At 42.1% G+C, this 14,401-nt stretch overlaps 1 protein-coding gene across 2 annotated transcripts in view; it reads right to left on the reverse strand.

Annotated features, from left to right (window-relative positions):
• Positions 1 to 636: 636 nt before the first annotated feature.
• Positions 637 to 14,401, reverse strand: part of Dock8 (dedicator of cytokinesis 8) — a 218,614-nt gene continuing 204,849 nt past the window's right edge. For both annotated transcript variants that reach the window (XM_047524520.1, XM_047524521.1), the window contains 3 exons: positions 13,546 to 13,652; positions 2,088 to 2,258; positions 637 to 1,690 (listed from right to left, as the gene is read on the reverse strand). In XM_047524520.1, the coding sequence (XP_047380476.1) occupies positions 1,630 to 1,690; positions 2,088 to 2,258; positions 13,546 to 13,652 (339 nt within the window). In that variant the 3' untranslated portion in view covers positions 637 to 1,629. The remainder of the gene's footprint in view (positions 1,691 to 2,087; positions 2,259 to 13,545; positions 13,653 to 14,401) is intronic.

The following is a 14,401-nucleotide window of genomic DNA, read 5'->3' on the forward strand; positions in this document are numbered from 1 at the left end:
AGCTTTATATAACTTAGCACCTAACTGTTATTATTTTGGGCAAAATAGGTGTTGATAATAGTGGCTACCCTGAAGCCACTTAGAAAAGGTGACGTGCCATAGACTCTCTTCTAGTCTGGTTTTGTACTGCAGCTGCCCACATACATATATGATCTTCCTCACTAAAATAAGAGACTTTAGAGTGCAGCTAATTGAGAAAAAGTTCTGTTCCAAGTGCCTAAAAAATAAAATCTTGGCACTTAAACTACTAAACTTCAACTGTTTCATTAAAAAAAAAAGTCTTCTTGGGCTGGGGATGTTGTTCAGTGGTAGACAGCTTGCCTAGTATGTGTGAGGCCCTGTGCACAATCCCCAGTACCACAAAGAAAAATAAAGTCCTCTTTCTGAATATAAACCAATGCATACCTAATAATATAAGCAAAAGTTCTGCAATATCCAAGCTGAATTCTCTCCCAGGACCAACAAAATTAAAAAGTGCATTAGAGGTGCCACCTGGATAGTACTATTTGACCAAGTTCACAACTATGCATTTTTCTTCTTCTTCCCTAAAGCTTCTTGGGTGCTTTCTAACACTTTAAATTGTTCTGAGTAACAACACAAGTTGCAAAGGGAAATATTTTGCTTGCATTTCTCATTCCATCTATATAGTATCAGTCAAGGTCATCAGTCATATTAAAAATATATAATTTAATTTTCAAATAATAACTTCATTTATCTTTCTCTTAACGTACAGGGTCAAAAGAATTCATTGCTGAATGTATTTTGTAGCAGACGGTACAATGTTCCAAAACAAAAGCAGAGATATTATCCTTTTAGAAAAAGTACAATTGGTCCCAGAGAGAAGAGGGAAAAAAGAGAGCAAGCAAGAACAAGCATAAGGGGGGAATAAAAAGCTAAATGTTATAGAATCGCTTCCAATTATGTGAATGCAGTCTCAGCGATTCTTGGCTGAGTGCTGAGTACCATGTATCCTAAATCAGTGCTTTGAGTGTTTTCCTCTATAAACACATGTTAAATTAACAGGAACAATGAAGACAAAATAACTATACAACAATGAGTCTAGCATTACTGAATGTATAACAAGTTCATGAATAATCTATTCCCAATTTTCTAATCATCATAATTTTGAATAAGGCTCTCCCTCATGGACTTATTGAAATGTTCTGTGCGTCAATGAGTTCATCCTCCCTTCTCATGAAGAGAGGATGAGAGAAGTTTACTTAGAACAGGCTATTGGGCAACTTTTCCACTTCTTCTTGTGAAATTTGAGTTTCTCCTGTAAATTCAAATAGAGGCGAGAGGAAGTCACTTCTTGGTTGAACAGTGACTGATCACTCAGATGGTGATGCTGCTTAAGCTTGCTTTTGTACATTGTGAAAACACACTTTAATAAATACAGCCAACCCCGATTACCCATCTTCTCACCCACACAACCCCCTAGTATGGCCAAAGTCTAGTTAAGAGTGCATTTGGGTGTAATTCCATGGCCCCTTCGCTCCCGAAGCTTCCAGAGCGCTGCCTGGCATGGGGTGTGCACCAGTCCTGAGTGGCAGTTGTCAGGTTCTAAGTACCAGCGAGTCCTTCTCCAGGTCTCTGGGCCTCAGGTTCCATGGGTGAAGATGGCTTTCCTTAGCTGCCCTGTGACAACTGGGTTTCACATTTCCTGAAACTAGATCTGTGGAAGGAATCCCTGAAATTAAGAAATAGGATAGAGGGGAGAACACAGAAGAAAGAATAATTAGCCTTTTAAGGAGAGGGAGGAAATCACCGAACAGAAAAGGACATGGATCCCAGGGAACTGTAAGTAAGTGAAGTTTCTGAGATCCTTTCACACTGTGCCCTAACAGAGACACCAACACAGGCCACACACAGCCCCGGGAAGCCCGCTGGCACAAGGCCAACATGGAGGGTGAGGGGCGGTCAAGGGGAAGGTCAGGGAGGCCGGGAGCTGAATGGATCATGCCCTGGTGGCTGCTCTGATTCCAGGCCCCACTCCTACCCTGGGCGCCGAGGGCACCGAGCATGGGGGGGGTTGCCCACCAAGCACTATCTCAGTCCCCAGGAAAAAGCCTCTTCTGCCTCCTTACCTCTTTTGACTCTCAATTGCAAAAATGGGCTTGTAGAGTTCTGGAATTTTTCGCTCGATCATTGGCCTGAGGTTCTCTTTCAGCTTGTTATAGTTCTTTTTGAGTTCCTGCTGATACTCCCTCTGGTCTGCTGTGATGAGACGCTTGTTTTTCTCTACAGCCTCACCACATCTGAGATGGAGATATCAGAGTAGGAGGAAAAAACGAGGTTTTATTTCATAAGAAATTCAGGGGTGATATTAGTGTTAAACAGTTCTTGAGTACCTCTAAGGATGTTTTCAAACCAGGATTATGTGTGGAGCTCTTTAAAAATGCACGTTTCTGGGACCCACTTCAGACTTTATGACTGAAGGATAGCGTCCAGGAATCTCTGGGTTTGGAAAGTTGCCCAGCGGGTATCAAGAACCCCCTAGCCAGAACTGTGAACTTCTGCCTTGCTATGTGGCAAATACTATGAAAGGAGTTTTACATATAATACAGGTTTAATTTTCTCAGCAATCCAACATTTCTGTCTTGTCTCTGAAGCTCAGAAATGTTAAGACGCTGGCTCAAGAAAGTACTGTGAGGAACTGTGAATCTAAGATTGAAACTTAAGTCAGCGAGGAATAGAACCTGCTATACTTATTTAAAAAACTCAGTGCTGGGTGTGGTGGTGGCGTATGCCTAAAATCCCAACAAGTCAGGAGACTGAGGCAGGAGGATGGCAAGTTTGAGGCCAACCTCAGAAACTTAGCGAGGCCCTCAGCAACTTAGAGAGACTCTGTTTCAAAAAATAAAAAGGTCTGGGGATATAGCTCAGTAGTGGTCAAGCACCCCTGGGTTCAATCCCTAGTACCAAAACAAAACAAAACACCTTGCTGTGATTTATGGCAATATGGTGGAGTGAGCAGATACCACTAAGTCCCCTCCTGTCGCCTACATGTGGAAGTGCTAGAAAAGCACAGCAAAACTGTGTTGAAAGAGAGGGAAATCCAGGTGTCAGAAGGAAGAAGAAATCAAAGCCAGAGTGACAAAAGAGCAGGCGCCATGGCAGCTGTCACCATGGCCCATTGGGACGTTAGGGTTGTATATAGGTTCTAGGGACTAGGTAGAAGAGGCTTCAAAGCCCCTTGGGTTCAATCTCCAGTGTGAAACAAACAAACGAAAAACAAAAAGCAAAAAAAGAAAGAAAGAAAAAAAAAAAACAGGAAAAAAAAGAAAAGAAAAATAGAATTTGAAATTGTAGGCTTACATCACATGTGGGTACAAGTTAAAAATTTCCATTCCTTTTTCATGAGTGCTCCAATGTGCAAAATTATGTTAAAAAAAAAAAAAAAAAGCCCATGATTACTGCAATCCCTCAGCCTCAGAAACCTAGGTGAAGTTACCTGGGAGGAAGGCTTTCTCAATTAGGGTGCATAAGCTACCCATGGAAAGAGTGACTCCTGCCAAGGAAGAGCTCACAATAGAAAATTAATTACAAATTATATGAGGAAACTAACCAGGATGAGAGAACCCACAGATGCAGCAAAGAGAATTAACCAGTAAGAATTAGAGAGAATAAAACAATGTAAAAAACCAGTCAGTGTAAATAAATAGTGGAAGGTATGAAATCCAAGACAAAAAAAAATCAATCAACTAGGCAAACCATGAAAAGCCTAAAACAAAAACCAACCAACCAACAACAAAAACTCACAGGAAAACATGAAGAAAAAAAAAATTGGAAAATTTCAGAAGAGAACCCATAGATGTAAGAATGTCATCACTAAAATAGAGAGAAACCTCAATGGATAGGTTAAAAAATAGATTAGAGAATTGATGAAATATATGACAGATTTAAGGAAGTCACCAGAGAGATTTAAACATGAAAACATGAAAAAAATAGTTAAGAGACATGAAGATATAATGGAAAGGATAAATCCACATCTGATAGAATCTCCTAGGGAAAGGAAAATGACAGAGGTGATATTTAAAGAGATAATGGCAGATGATTTTTCAGAGTTTAAAACAGATGCAAATCTTCTAATGAACAAAAACAGATCTATGCCTGGCCCTATTGTGGTGAAATTGCAGAGCATTAAAGACAAAGAAAAATCTTTAAAACTCATCATGGTTGTCTTACTTGTGGAGTGTTAAACTTAATTTACACAGTTTCCCACATAGTATGGTATCTATCAGAAAAGAAAATCGTGCAGTTTTTAAAAATGATAGTCTTGCCTTTTGTTTTGTTCTGTCCTATCCAAAGGAACTTACAAGTCAATAATCCCTAAATGGACAAAGTAATAGTTGTAACAACTAAGATGTAATAATTAGTAATAATTCTACTGTTTTCAAATGAATGAGATTCAGTAGGATCAATATTATGATATGGTGTATTTTCCTAATAATGGTGCTAGATTTTGCATGCCCCAATGCTGTTACCAAATGTCCCTATGAATACTGAACACATTTGCAGAAGGACAGTCAAAAATGAAGAAAGTGGCACACAGCTATGAAGCTAGGGAAGGCTACCTGGCCCCTGGAAAAATTAAACCTATGAGCATAGCTTCATCTGGAAGTAGCCTACTACAGAAGAAGAAATTAATTTAACTAAAACCAAAAGAACTTCCTTCACTGGATTTTCACCTATCTTTTAAGTTTGATATTAATTGAAGCAAATTGTAGGATCCCAAAGAGATATTTATCAAAGGTTTTAGGGAAGACCTGGGAGGGAGGTTATATAGCCTTTGAATCCTGAGAAATTCATATCACCCCTTATTATTTTTTTATTGCTTTTTAACTAACAGTTATGAGCTACCACCATGGGAGAAATAAAATCAGTCTCAGGATGACTTCAAGGTTAGCAGCACTGTCAGACTATAAGAGGTGGGACAAGGTCTGCCGAAGCTAATTGCTAATTTGAGGATGTCTAACAATTCTGTCGAAATTAACCCTCTGCAGTCTCTTTTAAATATATATATATATATATATTTTTTTTTTTTTTAGTTGTAGATGGACACAATACCTTGTCTCATTTATTTATTTTTTTTATGTGGTGCTAAGGCTCAAACCCAGTGCCTCATGCCTGCCAAGCAAGCACTCCACCACTGAGCCACAACCCCAGCCCTGCAGTCTTAAAAAAAAAAAAAAAAAATATATATATATATATATATATGTATTATATATGTTATATATATTATATATAATATATTATATATTATATAATATATATATTAGTTGTAGATAGACGCAATACCTTTATTTTATTTATTTATATGTATGTGGTGCTGAGGATCAATCCCAGTTCCTCACATGTGCTAGGTAAATGCTCTACCACTGAGCTACAATCTCAGCCCCCATTCTGAAGTCTTTGCAGAAATAGTATCAGCAAGCTAACATACATGATTCCTACCCTGTGACCTAGACTGGGTTCAATGTTTTATATGCAGACAGGACTAGGGTTGAAACCAACTCCACTCATTAGCACCATGAACCACTGTTATCCTTGATTTTATCATCTGAAAAATGGGGATATAATCTTATATAATCCCCTAGGATTGTTGGGAGAGTTAAAGAAGATGTGAGGATAAGGCAGGTTGGTGCTTCCATGGTGTGGCAGAGTGTCTTTTCTAAAAATGGCCACAGGGGTATACTGTCCCGGAACCTTGCCCATTTTCCCTATTGAGAGGTGGGTGATCCTGTGGCTGCCTCTGTGTACAGAATGTGGTGGGAAGTGACACTGTGTGACTGGAGGAAAGGGCAATGTGGCTTCCCTCCCTTCCTCCCTGCCTGTCTAGACAGATGCCCCAGGACTGAGTTGTCCTGTGAAAAGTCCCATCACCTGCAATCGCCATGCTGGAAAGGAGGACGGGAGAAGTTGGAGGAGGAGTGGCTGTTGGAGTATCTCAGCCAGACACCACACAGGAGAGGGGAAGCCATCTGCCACTCAAGCCCCAGTCACTGATGGCAACTGAAGACACTCAGAGCAAGAACCGCCCCCTGAACCCAGAGCCACACACACAGCAATTACAAGTTAGTGCTGTTGTTCAGCTGCTAAGCTTTGGGTAGTCTGTCCCATGGCAACAGAGAAACATGGTGTTTTGCAATATTAATAGCTAGATTAAAAATATTGATTTATATAGTAATATTACTTTATATTTTAACAACTTTTATAATCTACAAAAATTTATATTTCCTGTATATATTCCTTTCTTCCATTTGGGTTATATCCTCTGGGTTCTTTTACTGACATTAAAATAATTTCTATTATGCTATTTTAAATCCATAAACTAAAGAGGCCTATGCACTACATTTCCCACCGAGAGAAGAGTCATATTTTTGGGAATTGTGCACAGGATCATGAAACTATGGTGCAAACAATTTTGTAAAGACAGGGTCTTATCTGTGGCACTTTCGCTAGGTCCACAGACCCCTGGGCTATGCTGCTTTCACTTAGGGATGTCTATGGCAGACACTCTGTACCCCTTCCCTTCCTTGGTAAACTCCCTGAACACAGCATTTTCTTAAAATGAATGTGCCCACGGTTTTTCGGCAGTCACAGCCCTACAGCAGACAGGCTGAGGGGGACTAGAAAGAGAAGCAAGTTGGTCCTCCATAAGGTGGTTCCTAACTCTGGGGTCTATGTCTCCTACAGCGAGGGTGGTCACCTGCCCTCACCCTCTGCAGGTCTTGCCCCCTTCCTCCGTAATGCTCCTTCAGCACAGCCCAGGCGTCAGTCCTCAGTGTGGCAAAAAGTTGCCAGCTGCTTTCCTATTGCCCATTCCCTTTCTTGCTTAGAAGCAGAACTCCAGGAAAAGTATCCATCTGGAAATTTCTATTTCCCAGCTTTCCTTTCAGGCAGGCATGGCTGATGAGATATAAGATGAAATCAGTTGGAAAACCTTATAAAGGGGCATTTAAAAAAATTTTTTTTTAAATTTCATTTGTAGTCCTTGTACTAGCTTAGGATGTAGTCATGATGACTGCAGCCCTAGCAGCCACATCATAACCATCAGAATGAGCATGCTGTATCCAAGATAGCATAGCAAAAGAATGGAAAGAGCCAGGGGCTCTGATAACTGTGTAAGGCCAGCACACAGCTCTGTGTTGAACCTCTGGTCTTATTTTATGTGAGAGGAAAAACAAGTTTCTAATTTAGTCATTCTCATTCTGTTACTAGCAACCAAATGTAGTTCCTAGAGGAAGAGCAAACCATAGTAGTTCAGAGGACAGACTCTGGAGCCAGAGTGCTCAACTCCCATCTTGCTTTGATTCCTACTGGCTTCGTGAAATTGAACAAGTTATTTCACTTGTTGGTCTTCATCTGTGATGTAAAGATAACACTAGACTGCCTCAAAAAAATTCAATTCATTTAAGAGATTAAATGAGTTAAAACCTATCATATACTTAGGTACTGACACATAACTAAAACCCAGAACGTTCAGTATTGTTTTTAGTATTTCTGTTCTGACATCCAGCCTGAATCCACTTGAATAATATGCCCATGCTGGACTTTTAGAGATTTTATATTCCAGTTCTTTTAGTTTATGGTTGATGGAACAAAGATGCCCAGAGAGGTAAGTGCCCTGTCAAGACTCACACACCTGTGGGAACAACTGGGTAGGACATGAACCAAGAATCCTGATGCTCCCAGGCCAGTGTGTCCCAGCAGCCCCATTGCTTCCTATGGTACATTATAGAGGCAGATGTCATGGAAGACATTCTCCATATTTAAATCAGATTGAGTTGTTCCTATGAAATTGATCAGTTCCCTGTATTAATTTATTTTATCCTGACACTAACTCTAGGAGGTAGCTACCATTATTATTTCCATTTTGCAGTTGGGAGAACTGAGGTAAGTTTTCCAAGGTCACACAGCTGGTTAAGTGTAATGGGTATCTGAGCCCAGGCAATCAAGCCCAAGTGCCCACACTTAACCCCAACACCACACATACCACCGGAGAAAGACACTACCATGTCCAGCTAAAATCCAGGCATGGGGCCTTGGTATCAAGCTGAAACTCTTTCCTCTAGAGTCTCCGTTTGTAGTCTCTTGCCTTTCTTAGATCCTTCCTGAAAACTAGCAAATCTCCACTCAGGGCCTGGTGAGAAAACAGCTGCTGAAATGAGGAGAGAACCTGGTGAGAAGGGAGAAGCTGAGCAGTGGCACCTATTTCTCCCACAGCTGCAGTAATATGGGATCCAGAGCTTTAGGGTAAAGAAGGGTTTTTTGGGGGTCAGGACCCCAGAGGAATCCTGACCTCTCCCTGGGGAGAGTGACAGTGGATGTGAGAGTCTCATGAGCACCGCACCTCCACTGGGGCCCATCTCAGTGGCTTTCTGCATCTCACCTCCTGCATTGCCTCCCCCTACAGCCTGACCTGTCTGCCCCAGCTGTTAAGGACAGTCTGGCCCAATGTGAGGCCCATTTAAAACCCCAGTTAAAATCCTGGTTCTGCCTTTTGCTTGCTGCACGGTGCTGGACTAATCACAGCTGCTTTTGCCTCATTTCCTTTAGAAAATGGTCCACGGGGATGAAATGGCGTCCATGGGTGAGCACCTAGCCAAGTGAAGGCTCCTTCAGCACAGCCCAGGCGTCCGTCCTCAGTGTGAAGGAGGGGTACAGCCCCCGGAAGCCTCTTCCTGTGTGGCCCCTGCCCTGCAGATGGGGAAGCACGTGACTGGAAGCGCATGATTATGGGGGCAGGGAGTGGACCCCAGGGCACATGGGGAGCAGCTGTGGCCTGATTTCCTGCTGTCCCCCTGGAGCCATCTGTACCTCTTCTGGATGAGCCACCCCAGAGCCGCCTGTGTGGCTGCCTCCTTGGCACAGGTGCAGTAGCCCAGTGGCCTACCGTGCAGAGGGGGTTAGGTCAGAACTACGGGCTTGGGAAGGTGTCCCCATCTGAAAGCAAGAGGTCAAGAGTTCCAAAAGTATGTCCAAGGATGGGAGGGAAGGGGAGTGGGCTAGGAGAGGGGAACAGCAAAAATGGAGTTTTCAGTCACTGCAGGTGGAATGAGAAATTGGGGCGAACTGTGTGTGTGTGTGTGTGTGTTTGTGTGTGTGTACTGGCATGCTATTCCACTTGGTTTTCAGTTTTCTATCTAGCATCTTTCACTTACATGTTGCCATTGCTGATCTGCTTCTGAGCAACCTCTCACAATATTTAAAGATTTGTTTTCACACGAAATATCTGGGTCTTTTTTCCTTTACTGCTTTCTCTTCCACCCACACTGTGCATGCTTGGCTTTCTTTTGACTACTTGGGCAAATTCTCCTTTCTCTTCACAGATCCTAATTCCAGTTTCAAACCATCATCACTCAACACCCTGTTTTCTGACTTGATGACTGAATATGTTCAGCAGAACCCTCTTGGGGTGTATCTGAAACACCGTTCTTAAGGGCACCTGTACTGCTATCTCTGATTTCAACATTAAAATAAAATTTAGCCAGGTGCAGTGGGTCACACCTGTAATCCCAGCAGCTCGGGAGGCTGAGGCAGGAGGATCACAAGTTTAAAGCCAGTCTCAGTGACTTAGTGAGGCCCTCAGCAACTTAGTGTGACCCTGCCTCAAAATGAAAAAAATAAAAAGGGCTGGGAATGTGGCTTAGTGGTTCAGTGTCCCTGTGTTCAATTCCTGGTATAATTAAAAAAAAAAAAAAAAAGAAAGAAAGAAAAGAAAAAAATTAAATCCATTAGTCTTTATAGGAAGGAGAAATCCAGATATGTAAGAAGAAAATTTGGAAAGAATGCAGTCCCTAAAATGGTCTGAGTGCTTTGGGGAACCAGGACGAGGACAGAGCATGGCACCTCTTGGCTTCTGGGGTTCTGAGGTGTTCTCTCTTACTTCAGGGAAAGGCAGAAGAGGACAGAGGTCCCACTTGGCAGCCATGTGAAGGACACCAGGCCTGGCTGGAGGAGTGCTGGTCGCAGCAGGTCAGCTGCCAACCTTCTTTGTGGCTGTGTCTAGTTCCGCTACAGCTGAGTCAGAGAGGCCACTGCCAGGTGGCAGCAGAACGAGCCACGTGGACCTGGCAAGGGCACGTTTCCTGTACGAGCTCTGTGTCGGCAGGCTCGTTTTGGACCCCCCAGAACTCTGGGCTTATTGACTGGCAGTCCCGGTCTGCTGAGAAGCTGGAGTTACTAAAGGGGAAGGCTGAAAGCACTTCAACCCCCACTTTCCACTTGTGTCACCTCTGCTATCTAAATCAGAGTGCGGCACTAAATGCACTTGACAAAATAGTTACTCTACAGACTGCACAGCTGTAACTTCCTGATTGGACTTAGAAGCAAGAAAGCAGTGGGGGAAAGGGAAGGTTTCCACATCTACAGTTTTCTTTTTTTTTCTTCTTCCTCTTTTGTCACTACTAGGGATGGAACCCAGGACTTTGCACAGCTCTACCCCTGATCCTCATTCCAACCCTTTTAAAATTTCATTACATTTTATGACAGGGTCTCACTAAGTTGCTCAGGGTCTCACTAAGTTGCTAAGGCTGGCCTTGAACTTGTGATCCTCCTGCCACAGCTTCTTGAGCTTCGTGAGCTGAGATTACCTGGTGTGGTGTTGCACACACGACCACACCTGACTTTTCTACTACTTACTGAGGGTACAATCCACATAATACCATGGTTCACCTATTTTAAGTGTACAGTTTGGTGAGTTTTAGTGAGTTTATACCATCTTGCCTCCCACCTTTGATCTGTGTGAAATAAAGTGGAGGAAGAGTCACCTGGGTTGACACAGATGAAATGTGAGAGGCAGTGTGGCTCTGCCTGCAGCCTCGTCCCATTTCATCTCCCCACACAAGTTGCAGAAAGTCGTGCTAAGTGTTTGTTGATGCTGAATGGATAGACCCACACTGCAGCGTTGGAGTAGCAGTTTGAGCACATTTACCTTTTTGAAGGGAGGATGGGGAAGGTGAAAGAGGACAGTGACAATAGAGATGGAGAACAGCATTGCAACTGGGAAATTTGAGTCTAAAAATTCAGCATTTTTGCAGCCCATGTGGGGAGGAAGACAAGGTCCTTAAAACTGAATATATGACTTCATTAAAGGACCATTCCTAGAAAACCCCACTGTCTTCTGTATCTCTTGCCTGCGACTAATTTTTCTCAGCTCCATTTGGAGTAACTTTTCCTGGGGCTTGAAACTAGTTAGGAATGTGAGTTCAATAGGGATTTTTTTAGATACATTAAACTAGGAGGAGTCATGGAGAGGATCACACCCACAAGATACTGGATTGAAGATGTAGTAGAGGAAATCAATCTGAACTCTAAACAAAATGAAAATCACTTCTTCCCTAATGAGCTTCCTTTTACATTTACTCTATGCAAATCCTGTTTACTAATATTGTTGCTGCTCTGATCTTTGCTTCCTGCCGGGGCATGCTCTCAAGAACACGCTGCTCTAGCAGGACTCAAAGAAGCCCAGATGCACCGTTGGCATTCCTGACTCTAAGTCTTGCGGTCATGATGGTCCATTTACCAGTAATGGCTTCCTCTTCTCACTACCCCTTTTCTTCCAAACAGTTATTCAAGACAAGGTATAAGTGGTGTTTTTCCACAAAGCCTCCTCTGGTAATTCCATTCTGTAATGGATTTGCCTTTTCTGATCTCTGTAGTCCTATATTTAGAACACTTAGTGTTCTTACTGTAGGTTGTTTTGTGTTGTGATTCGACTGTGTGAAGGTGTGTCCTCTCATCAAGAGCAGAGGAATACCCTATGTTCCCTTAACTAATATCATACCTGGGTCACAGAAAGTACTCATTAAAGATTTCACAGGTCTCTTCAGAGGTCCAGAGAGGCCTGAACCACTGCAAACTTTGAAGGTTATATCTCCAACCTCACCCAACACTAGCACTCTGATGAGTTTTTAAAGAATTTAGCAAACTTTAACTTTTGGTCTCCTTTCTCCCCATCTGCCAAGTAAGGTTATTCCTATACTTTATATGCTGTTGTGTTAGTCAGCTTCTTATTCCTGTGACAAAAATGCCTGACAAGGACAAATTGGAGGAGGAAAAGTTTATTTTGAACTCCTGGTTTCAGAGGTTTAGTCCATAGTTGGTGGATCCCATTATTCTGAGCCAAGGTGAGGCAGAACATCATGGTGGAAGGGGATGGCTGAGGAAAGCTGTTCAGCTCATGGTGGCCAGGAAGCAGAGAAAGAGAGCAAGAGAAAAGGGCCACAGGGAAGATGAACCCTTTCAGATCACACCCCTAGTCTCCCTCCTCCATCCAAGTCCCACCTGCCTACAGTTATCACCCCATTTGTCAATTCAAATTAAGATGAACTGATAAGGTTATGGTTCTCCTAATCCAAGCATTTTTCCTCTGAACATTCCTACATTAACACAGGAGCTTTTGGGGGACCCTTCATATCCAAACCACAACTGCTACTCTAAGGTTCTAGATGAAAAGAAATATTGATATACATTTTTCTGATGTCCTTTTCTCTTGGAGGTGAAATGCTATCACATCTAGTCATTCTTTTAAGGTCTCAGGAGACACAATACACCTGTCTATATTCCAAGAGATTCTAAGACTTTGCCCAAAGACCTGTTTCCTATTCAGGTTGACCCAGCCGATCTGGAAGCCAGTTCCATTGCAGAATTCAGAAGCAGAGATGATGCCTGTGTGACATGGGGAAGTGTTTTCAAGATGACACCTTTGCAAAATCCCAACTTGAGAACCTTACCTGTACCTCTCAATTTGAGATGGTGTCTCTTTCTAGGTTTTTAAAAATAAGTCATTTATGATTTGGGAAATTGCAAAAACTGTCAATGCCAAGAACTTTTGGGACTCTAATGCATCACTGGACTATCAGAACATTGATGAAAGGGTGGACTATTCAGATTCAGAACAGCTGGTTTGAACTTAACTCTGCTACTGACTGGCTTGACTATAAGTGAAATCACATCCCATCTCTGAACCTCTGATTCCTCTTTTGTAAAATGATGACGTACCTGTTTTACACTGTGATTGTGAGCATACATGAAATGACAGACATAAAGCAGCACTTCACAGTTTAAGTGTAAATTACTTATTAGAAGTATTTGTAGGGCTGGGGATATAGCTCAGTTGGTAGAGTGCTTGCCTCACAAGCACAAGGTCCTGGGTTTGATCCCCGCATGGCAAAAAAAAAAAAAAAAAAAAAAAAAAAAAATTCACAGAAGTATTTGTAGTGTTGCTCTACTGAAGTGTTTCTCAAACTTCAATGTACATCAGCATCACCCAGCAGGAGTTTTAATGCAGAAATTTCTGGAACCCGCCCCAAAGTATTTGATTGAGTAGGTCTGAGAGATGCCTGAGACTTTGTCTTTCTTTCTTCCTCTCCCTTCACCCTTTCTTTTCTTTCTTTCCATATTTGCAGTGCTGGGGACTGAACCCAGGGCCTTGTGCATGCTAGATAAGTGTTCTACCACTGAGATACACCTCCAGTCTGGGGATCATACTTAGAAAACCACTGATGTACTTAAATTTCCACCCATTTCCATTCTTACCGCATTATGAATTCCTTAAAGCATAGTCTCAACTTGTTGTGATGTCGATAGAGTTTTGGGTCAGCTGGAATTTCAGCCAAGAACACTTGGGCTACTTCCAGTGGTCCCTGATGGAAAAAGTAAAAGAACAATATTGATATTGGAAAGAAAATTACATTATTTGGAGAAAATGTTGGAGTGGCTTCTTAGTTTTAACATGTAATTTTGTAGTTGGTTTGACTAAAACAAAAAGTCAAGGAAGGTCTTGAGCTTCTTAGGCAACTCTGATTCCTTAGGAGGAATACTAAGTTTTAGGAGAACATCCACAGGTAAATAGGCTTTCCTTGATACATAAAGGTAAAGCAAATGCATCAAAGGCTATGTTCTTCCAGTTTTTCTAAAAATGGGGATTGCCTTGATTCCTCCACTCATACCCATTTATCTAGTTACCCTAGCATTGACACCATTTTGCACAAGTGCCGGCTAGAGTCAGAGATCTGCACAGTACTTAGATTATCTGTGGCTGTAGGCTTACGAAGTCTTCCATTTTCATCAAAGGATTGGCACTTACATAAACAGAAATCTTCCTAATTATTTTCTGATCTCAGAAATATAACAGTCATTTTTCTTCTAGCTGATATTGCTCTCTTGATGTTAAGTGGATTCAGAATTTCTTAGGGAATCCTCAGATGGAGAATGTGTTCAGTGAGTAAGAGTCATGATGCTCCTTGAATTTTTGAGTGTAGGGGAGTAGACAAGGGTGCATCTAGAACTGACCTTAAGGGGGCCTACTGAATAGAGTTCTAGGCTAGTACCTCTCTCCATTTGAGAAAGGCTGAGTTCCATGCTGAGCTCAGGAATTAGGGTTCTAACAGGT

This window comes from Sciurus carolinensis, chromosome 14 (assembly GCF_902686445.1).
Source record: "Sciurus carolinensis chromosome 14, mSciCar1.2, whole genome shotgun sequence".
Taxonomy (NCBI): Eukaryota; Metazoa; Chordata; class Mammalia; order Rodentia; family Sciuridae; genus Sciurus; species Sciurus carolinensis.